The sequence below is a fragment of the Chenopodium album genome, chromosome 17 (genome assembly GCF_948465745.1).
Source record: "Chenopodium album chromosome 17, dcCheAlbu1.1, whole genome shotgun sequence".
Classification (NCBI taxonomy): Eukaryota; Viridiplantae; Streptophyta; class Magnoliopsida; order Caryophyllales; family Amaranthaceae; genus Chenopodium; species Chenopodium album.
Genome location: NC_137850.1, coordinates 4,242,646 through 4,253,307, shown reverse-complemented (window position 1 = coordinate 4,253,307; position 10,662 = coordinate 4,242,646). Strand labels below are relative to the sequence as shown.

The 10,662-nt window shown below is 32.0% G+C and overlaps 1 protein-coding gene across 1 annotated transcript; it reads right to left on the bottom strand.

Annotated features, from left to right (window-relative positions):
* Positions 1–580: 580 nt before the first annotated feature.
* Positions 581–6,274, bottom strand: LOC145589405 (tropinone reductase homolog At2g29360-like). The gene is made up of 5 exons (XM_081645948.1): positions 6,091–6,274; positions 5,054–5,261; positions 3,634–3,850; positions 1,472–1,578; positions 581–1,034 (listed from the first exon to the last, which is right to left on the bottom strand). Exons 1-5 carry the CDS (start codon positions 6,165–6,167, stop codon positions 858–860), a joined length of 786 nt encoding a protein of 261 aa, XP_081502074.1. The 5' UTR covers positions 6,168–6,274; the 3' UTR covers positions 581–857.
* Between the last annotated feature and the right edge of the window lie 4,388 nt (positions 6,275–10,662).

Here is a 10,662-nt window from a genome sequence, read left to right as displayed (position 1 = left end):
GTAGTAATGTTCAATCAAGACTATCGCAAATTATACCACGATAAGGGAAATAAAGTATTGTTCATCTTTTCTGGAGCAAATAAAATGATTCTATGGTCAACAGTTGTATAACTCTAGTTAGTTATAATCAAGACTTGATTGTTCCTACTTGCTTTCTAAATTTTAGGCTTTTATCTTATTCTAATACATCTTTTCTTAGACCTTAATATATTTCTATCTTTTTTTTATTTTTTTTATTTTTTATTTTTTTATTTTTTATTTTTTATTTTTTTTTATAATTTGTCCATTGGAAGTTTGGATCAATTTTTTTGATTGATTTTTTATTTTGTGTAAATTTTTTAAAAATTGAGAATTGTTGCAAATATATTATGTTGAATGTTATTGTTCAAATTAATGGGATATTTTAAACTATGGCATTAGAATTTCCCATAGAAAAGCAAAATTCCAAATTTTTTTTTTAAAAAAAGCTATTTTTTTTAAATAAAACAAAAAAAAAATACAAAAAAAAACCCATAATATGAACCAAACCGGTTTAAAGGAATATAAGAAATAGATAAATTCCTTCTAAGTTAATAAATTATCTAGTTTTGGAATTAAAATTTATAATTAGCGTTTTGATAATACTTTTGTAAAATTAGCCATTTTGGTAAAAGATCCTTTTAGAAATGACGTTATCATATACTTCATTCAATTTATGTTATTAGACTATTAGTGTACCATCACTATCAAGAATTTTCACATTAATGCTTCAAATTACATCATCATAATCATATGTATCTCTTGATAAATTAATGATGAAAGTATTTGCGTTGACATAAACATACACTTTAATTAAAAAAAAAAAAAATGATTGAGGTTTAGAGGCCCTTAACAGTAAAACCCCCGTCAATGCAAATAGTTTGTCCAGTGATGTAGGATGCGACGGGCATGCAAAGAAAAGCCACCACGGAAGACACCTCTTCTGGTTCTCCTATCCTTCCTAATGGAGTAATACTTTCCACAGTTTTTAAAAATCCTTCCATATTATTCACGGCCTGTTAACAATTACAAACATAAAAAATATGTAACGTTAACCAGCTAGGAATAAAACAAGACACAACAATTACATACACATACAATAATTAAGCTTTACGCCCCGTTCACTTCGCCTTATTTTTGCTAAACTGAAATTATTTTTATTGAACTGAAATTATTTTTGATGAACTGAAATTATTTTTATTATAGATTTTATATTATATTTCTTCAGAATTTTACTGAATTGAACTTATTTTTGATGAAGTGAAATTATTTTTACTTAATACGGAGTATTATTTTTTTATGGTGAAGAAAACAGGGCCTTAGTGTACCCTTTTTAGAAATTGAAAATTGTATGCGGAATCTCTTATTATTTCATGAGCATAGGAGTTACAACTAAAAACTCTGTATATATATACATCGATACATACATGTTTGTGTGTAATATTTAGATTACCTGGTTAGTAAGAGGGGTTCGAATAAACCAAGGTGCAACAGAATTAACCCTAATGTTATCCTTTCCCCACTCGCACGCCAAGTTCTTTGCTAGTTGATTCATTGCTCCTGAAAAGAAAATACAACATATACAGTGATGTAACTTTAGTTCAAAAAAGGAAAATGAATTGAAGACATATATAACAGACAATTATCTACAGAATCTTAAATAAGGAGTCGTTCCCAGTTTATCTTTAAGTGTCTTTCATGTACTAGTTGAGAGATATATGCGTCTTTTCATGTACTAATTGAGGGATACATGCGTAATTTGCTAAATACAAGTTGCAAGCAATAATTGGACAACTGTACAAAAGTATTGAATAAATGACCACACTTTTTGAATATATTTATAGAAATTGCCACCATATTAACAAAATTCACCAGATTAACAAAATTCGTTAATTTGACAAATAAATTTGTATTTGCCCTTAAGCCTAATCTATCACTCTATGAAACTTTTATATACAATAAGTCCAAAGCTCACCAAGCGCCAGCCCATGTGCTCTTTAGGTCCATATTATTTATTACCTCATGGTATATGTATGCAGCTAAATTAACACCTTAACTAAGGTATTTACAAAATTTACTTCAGAGTAGCATTTATTGTAATTTTTTTTTGCTGCTAAGATGAAGGGCCCTATCGGCTATCGGGACGAAATCCCTTACGGGCCAACCTGCTTCGGGTTAACATGCTAAACAATTGGGAATAGTTGGGGGAAAGTAAGGGAATCCCACTCCGCCAAATCACTAGTGGGGATTGAACCTCTAACCTCATGGTTGGAAGGAACTCTCCTTTTCACTAAATCAAGCTTGACTTGGTTAGTATTTATTGTTCTTGCACTAGCATTCAATACTACGTCTAGTATTTGCTACACATATTTACTTAAGCATCACCAAGTAAGCTTAGTCTAATGGTAAGGATTGCACGTGCCAACCTTGAAGTTGGAGGTTTAAATCACTACTAGAGACACTTTGAGGATGGGCATATCTTACCCTTCCCCCCTCAGTTTCAAAGTGTCTGACTCGTGAATGACTAACCAGAAAAACTGTGAAGATTGAGATACGCTAGGATACGCAAGGGTCTTTCTCCTCACCTTTATTAAAAAAAAAATCTACTTAGACATCGATAGATTTTCCTCAAATACACCGTCGAGGCCAGTAACATGTACTCTTATGTAGGTAATCTCGACCCAATTGCAATTGGACCAATCTCGTCTTCAGCCCACAACTAAAGGTCTTAGTCTAGACCATATTGTTTTTACTATACCCGAATTGATCAATGACTTATCACTCATTGTCCCATCAGAATTGTACTAAAATGGAAGTAAAATATATTGTATAGTCAAAGGGTATAATTAGTTCCCGTGTCACGTACGGTAATTTTCAATAATCATTATTAAACTATTATTATTATTGGTTTTTATAAATTAAAAAAAAATCTAAGAATATAGTTGACAAATTTTGATCAAAGTACTAAATTACAAAAGATATGTTAGGTATAAAATAATGTAGAAAATAATCAAAATTATGTTAAGAAAGTTTTTTTTTTTTTATAGCTATATAAAAATTTGTGTTAAAGATATGTCAAATCTTTTTATTTTTAGTAATTATATTGTATAACATTAAGGAATTATTTTTGTATAAAATTTGTTTCTTTAATACTACGTATAATTTCAAAAAAAAAAAAAAAAACTAAAGACACACCAGGAGATGACACGTGTCATAGCTGATGTATCTTTTAGTATATAGTTATTGATTGATTGATTGATACATTCAGATTTGAGACGATTAAGATCTCGCATGACTATGTTTTATTGTAGCTATAAATCACAAAATTAAAAGCTAGTCAACTATTTGTAAATAGTGCAAAAGTCAAATGGTGAACTTGAAATAAAAAAAAACGGAAGAAGTATTTAATAGAATCATCACCTAAACATGACCTAACCTATGAAGTGTATCTTTCCACAAGCCCTAAAGACTTCCTAAAGCATGGGAGCGTTTTATTTGTAGAATGCAAGTAGGATGACTTATTGCAAATTAATAAACTTGCATCTACCTTACAATCAAGGAGTTATAGTTTATCTTGATTATCATAAGAAGTTGGATATAAAAATTGATTCATACCTTTTGTTGCTCCGTAAAGAGAGGCACCACTGATGGACACAACACCAGCAACAGATGACATGAAGATGATGTTCCCGGAACCCGATTTTTTAAGAAGAGGGTAGGCTAGTTGGCTTAAATGGTAGCCAGATTCAAGGTTGGTGCTCATCGTTGTTGCATAATCTTCGGCTGTCAACTCCTCCGCTCGTTTTGATGTGCAAGTCCCAACATTGTTCACCTATTTATACAGAGAATTTTAGATTAACCCAACATATCATAATCAATAGTTAACCTTGGGACAATAAGGACTCCAATCTTATTAGTTAACGTTGAAACAATAAAGACTCCAATCTCATTACTTAACCTAATCAGTTTAATCAAAGTCACACGACATTTACAATTGACAATTAATGTTAATGAAAACAAATCTAACAAAATCAAACAATAATTAACCGGTGAAGGGCTAAGAATCCAAATACATAAATATAACAATTCGACACATTCTCGATTCGTTGTCTCATATGCTTTTTGAGTGAATCCGTCGTCGCTTCAAAATTTTGTGAAAAAGAAAATTCTTTTGCTGATTTTGTAACTCAAATCCAAGCAATAATCAATCGTAGCCCCGTACAAGTGGAGACCAAATTAAATGCAAACAACACCTTGCCTTTCGAAAGAGTTCGAAGAACCTTATCTTTCGTTAAAGATTGAAAAAACCTTGTCGTTCGAAGAAGATAAACCCTTTCTTTCGAGGGAGACATTACTATAACCTAAAAAAACAAAACTTAAAATAAACAAAGATTGAGACTTTTCACTGGTGAAATCCGATGAAAGTCGGCCGCTTTGAAATTAACAAGAGGTTAGAGTTTAGGAAAGAGAAGAGAGAGAGGAGGCTAGGTTTTTATTTTATTTATTTATTTTATGTTGCAATTTTATTGTCTGCATCATTTAGTTATTGTAACTCTTGCTATACTAAAAAAAAATATTAATCTTTATTAAAATTATTATTATAGTCTTTTCTATACTCTTTTCTATACTAAATAGTGTAAGGACGATTTAAAATAGAGGTGTGGCATACGTTAATACATACCACATGTGTTTCCTATTAGTTGACGTGTTTATAGACATATTTGATAATGCATGAATTCGGACATAAATATCCTCAATCATTAATCGACAAAAAAAATTATTATAATAAACTGATTTAAGAAAACATACATTGAGACGAAATTAATAAGATCTCGAATAATTATTATTTATTACTTAAGTATAAATCATGAAGGAAGTTAAGTAATAAAACGAAGTCAAAATGTGTCAACGAACTAGTACAAAGCGGTGAGGATAGAGAAATTATGGAAAGGGAAAATTGTTGTCCTATAAGATTAATAATGTAATAACTGATTGATTGAAAAAACTGGATAATTTGGAGTATATGGATACCAACCAAGATGTTGAGCACGCCATTGAACTTTGTAGAAACGGTCTCCATTAACTTATCTCGCTGGCCTCGCTGTGCTACATCACATATTGAGCCACTAACTTGGAAACCTTTAGCCTCAAAATTGCGTATGCACTCTTCAAGTCTAGCCTCATTTCTAGCACATGTATGAATTTTAGCCCCTTGTTTGGCTAGCTCTTCTACAACGGCTAATCTACAAGGTAAGATAGTAAAAGAAAAATAAATAAAAGACGTCATTTTGATATTATTGATTCCTACTTTTAATATATATATAGTCATGTGTCGATCAATGTTACTATATGAAGTATATTTTTACTTTTATGAACAGGAATTTAACAAATGTGACAAACTAAAATAGAAAAATGAACATGTTACAAGCTTTGTACATTATAGCTAGATTGAAAGGTAGTGCACTTCAAGGAATATATATGTTGTAATACTCGTAACTTGTGAGAAAGTATATGATCGTTTTTGTCAAAAAAAAGTATATGATCGTTATATGTTTAATAAATACTTACATACTTTATACAGTAGTGGTTTATTTATACGTTTAACAAATACTTAGATACTTAATAATACAATTATGTACAATTTTGTAAAGGCGAAAAGAACAGAAATTAAATGCTTTCCAACTATAAACTATGTAATTCACAATGAGTCAATGAGAACTTCTATGAGTTCCTTCTAATACTTGTGTACTCGACCATTCGAGGATGGGGTACGCCTCTAATATGTATTGAAGTATTAAATATAAATTATACATTTACTTTTTTGATGTTTAGAGAATCATAATGACGAGTAATGAAAATTGATCCTAAAATCTCTTATATTAGTTCATTTGCTGGAGCTACCTAGTTGCTCACCTAAATGAGAAAATGATTTATAAAAATAACATTGAGCAAATAAACCTGGCCTATCAATCTTTAAATAAAATTAATTATCCGAGCACAACTAAGAATTTGTACGAATAAATCCATCGATCTAACCAAAAGAAATAAAGAAAAGAATGAAGAGAATGGTACCCGATACCGCCGGAGCCACCAGTAACAAGAGCGGTCATTCCATTAAGAGACCAACGGTTGTGTATAGGCATTGCCATCTTCGATCAATTGAAGTGGTAGCTGAGATTAGCTGTGTTTTCTTTCGTCAACAAGGTGGGTTGGTTCAACTATTAGCACATGATTATTTCTTTTTAAAGTAAAATGTATGATGCCAGCAAAGTAGCTTGCTGTTATCATTTTCCCAATTTATCAGCCTAATTATTTGAAATAAAAGTAGTTGGCAATTCTTGGCATAGCCCCATGTAAGTAGGATTACAATATCGGATATCTGCTAATACAATCCACCGACGGTTTTTATTAAATTGATAGATGACCAATAATTAGAATTAAAAAACGTGACAAATAAAACAGGTGATGGATCGAATTGGATATGAAGAGTGCTATTCCACCTGTTAACCATCCACACACTGCACTCGGTTTAATAAAAAAAAAAAAAAAGTAGAAGGCAAGAGTATGTAAAACACTTATATATTGCTGCAAATTAGTTTTTTCAAGCAATTGTTGTCATTGTTTCCTTTTCATTTAATCAAAATTATAAAATAAAGTAATTATTGTAGAAGTATCCAAAATTAAAGTTTATATTCCGTATAAATTTTTATTCAACATCAACTATTCATTCCGATAATCCGTTAATCCCTCGATTAATTTGTTTCATACGCAGATAAATAAATGGATAAAGGAAGAGAGAATAAGCAGTGTGCATCAGTGCATGTAAACTAGGATATAAATCAACATTTCACCATTGCTAGTGCCTCTGATGCCACACTACACTTAGGGCTGGCAAAAATTGACCCAATCCAACAACTCGTCCCGTACCCAACCCAAAATAAACGGGTTTTTATTGAGAGTTTCAACCGTTTATGTAATTGGGTTAACCCAAACTCGACCTAAATATAAACGGGTTAGATTTAGGTTGAAAATCCCAACTTGAAAATAGTCCACCTTAACCTGTTTATGTAATTGGGTCAGTTTTACAATAGACGCAACTTTTTGACTTTTTGCACTATTTATTTGCTAACATAATTGTAGTTTTAACATATACTGTGTACATGGCCGTCTAAGAGGGTGTGCAAAGAGACCCTCTGCACAGGGCCTCACATTATGGAGGGCCCCTAAATTTCTTTTTTGTTTTTTTCTTTTCTTTTTTTTTTTTTTTTTTAAGTTTTTTGATCCCAAGCACTAATATTTCTCACATCTAATCATATTCTATTGCATTCTCAACAAAAACCTTTATAGTTTTATTATTACAAATTTATAGCTTTTTATCTTCTAATATCTCATTAATGTGGTAACCTTTTTAGATATCCAAAGTTTCAGCTAATAAAATTCGTTAATTTTACATTTTAGTTGGTTTATACAACAACCCGAGTTAGATTAAACATGTGTATATATGAAAACATTATCATGTTGGATCTTATTATATTCATATTGATATGAAATTTTAATATATCAACATTGTATAATTTTTACTTCGTACTAATGCACAATATAAGAAATTAATAGTCAAATAAAGTAATAATTACAAACCGTGTAAAACGCAAGTGGGTAACACTTAGCAAAATAGGGGTAGTACAAGTATATAATTTAGTCAAAGAGATCATATATGTGTTCTCGGAGGTTTGAATAGTCAAGCTTGGATCCTTTTGCTAAAAATTTATCGTAACGATAAAATTTAACAGCATATTTGATAGAGCCAACATTTTGTGGTAGCACAGGGCCTCTAAAGTACTTAAGACGGCCCTGACTGTGTAGTTATATAGATTTGGTTTTCATTATTACTTAGTTCTAATATATAAATAAATAATGAATACAGTACATAGAAAAATAATTAAATAAATAAAATTGGTCCTTGTATTTAATAGACTAATGATGTAATTAACACTATATTTGGATAACAATAGTGAAGGTAAAGGGAGGGGAAGGAAAAAAGTGGTGAGGGAAGGCAAAAGGTATACTTCTATTTTCCTTCCAAATCTCTTCAACAATGGAGGGATTTAGTTTATTAAAAGGGGAAGGAGAATGAATCCTCCCAATTTTCTCCCTTTCTTTCCTCGCATAATTGCATTAGATATCTAAACAAAGGATGATCTATCATTCCTTTTTTTCCTCCATATCTCTCTATCCAAGCATAGTGTAAGGAAAACACTCATAAACCTTAATAGAATCCTAATTATGATATATGTTCAGAAACGTACTCTTGTTTACTTCGTACAATTACAAGGACCGAAGGACCTAATACTACTCAGTTCGAGATTACGGAGTACTATAAATATACAGGAAATTATGCAGTCGGGAGCTACCTTTTAGAATTGCACAGTTATAAAGGTTCACTACTAGAAAATAGGCGAATTTTGGCGGACTGGTTCCAACGGACTCAAAATTCCGTCGAAATAAGTGAAATTTCTGACGGATTTATGTTCCGACCGGTGTTTCGTCGGATATTTCCGACGACGAATTCAACAATTCCGTCATAAATTTTCGACGGAAATATAACCCGTCAGAATTTATGTGCTTTTCGACGGATTTATACTCCGTCGTTGGAATATAATTTATATAAAAAATTAAAACCCATTTTACCAAACCCTAAAACGTAGCCCCTTTCTCCTTCTATTTCCACCACTCTTTCTCTCTCCTCTTCTCCTTCGTTCTCTGCTACTCTTCTCCTTCTCTATTCACTTTCCTTTTCTCCTTCCCTTTCTTTCTTCTCTTTCCTAGCTTACTTTTGTCCCCCTCTTTCTTCTTTCCTCTTCTTTCACCATAGCCACCAACACCCAACAATAACAACCAACATCAACATCATTAACGAAAATCGCCATCACCAACAACCAACAACAACAACGGCGACCACAACACAACCGTCATCACCAACAACCAACAACCAACAACAACGGTGACCACAACACCACCACGCAAAAACAACAAAGGCAACCCCAACAACACCACCACCGTCGCGAGAATTGTCAACCGCACAAGTATTGTAGATTTTGTTTTAATTTAAGTTAGATTGTAGATCTAGTTTTATTTTTTAATAAATTTCTGATTTTGGTTAATTTTTCAAGTAATTGTGATATTAGTTTAATTTTTTGTGGATGTTTGTATAATTATTTAATTCCTTACAATTTTTGTGGTTAATTTTATTTTTATTTTTAATGAAATTCGAAATATTAGATCTACTTGTTTCAATTTTTTTGGGTTAATTTTCGTTATTTTGGTGGTTAATATTAGATTTATGTGTTTTGGTTAATTTTAAATCTACCTGTTTTGGTGAATATTGATCTACTTGTTTTGGTGGTTGATTTTATTTTCGAATTTTTTTTTGTGGTAGACGGTGGTCGTAGTGTGGGGTTTGGGCTGGTGGAGTGGTGGTGGTCATGGTGTGGGGTTGGGGTTGGTGGTGTGGTGGGGGCTGTTGGAGGTTAAAGGTTGTGTAAGGTGAGGCCGTGGGGTGGTGGTGGTGGTGGTGGTGGTGTGGGGTGGGGGCTTTTTTTATTATTATTTTTTTTTAATTTTCTTGGTAGGATTTTTCGATGGAAATTTCATCGGAATTTTCCAGCGGAATGATTTCAGTCGGAATTTTTGACGGACTTTGCCGGGCCTGAAAATCTCTTCCGATGCATGAATTCTATTTTGAAAGGTCGATTTTCCTACAAATACGTTTACGATGAAACTTTTTAACGGAAATCAGGGTGCGGAAATTGCCTGTTTTCTAGTTTTTTTTTTTTTCTTTTTTTTTTTGGGCTGCACGAGAGGCTAGGCCCCAGAAAAGAAATAAAAACAAGAAAAACTATGGAAAACAAAACGGGACATAGCCACTCCTACGACATGGGCATGTACATACTTAATAAGACGTAACCACTCCTATGACATTATCATGTAAATACTTAAATACTCAACACGAGGGGCTAGGGCCTAGAAAAGAAATTAAAACAAGAAAAACTACGGGTGCACAGTCACGAAGGTAACACGATAACAAGTTCAAAAGACTCCTCTTTGTAAAAAAAAAAAAAGGTTCAAAAGGCTCTGATATTTAATTTTGTAACGAATTTATGTCCTCTCCTAAGACTCTAAGAGCATAATTAATACTTCCTCCGTTTCTTTTTAATTGACACGTTTCTTTAGTCACGTTTGCCAATGCAATTATTCAATCATTAATATCTTTAATTATCGATAATAAAAAATTATGAAAAGTTGATATTTTGAAAGTACATAACGTGACAAATTTAACAAGATCCCACATGACTAAATTTTTCATTACGTATAAAGTACAAAACACGGTCAAAGGGAGATGTTTGAATAGTGTTAAAGTCAAAACGTGTCGACTAAAAAAACGGAGGTAGTACTTTATAAGACCATTCATATCGCTCTTTCTAGATTAAATACGAGTCTGGGCCACACTTGCAAACCAAGAGAGAGAGAGAAAGTCTACTTTACAAGTCCAAAGGAGATTCCATCCCAAAATCATATGGCAATAGGAGGAGTAGCCTTATAGTCTTTTAAATTGATTAACTCTCTTTTCTACAACCAATATGGGAC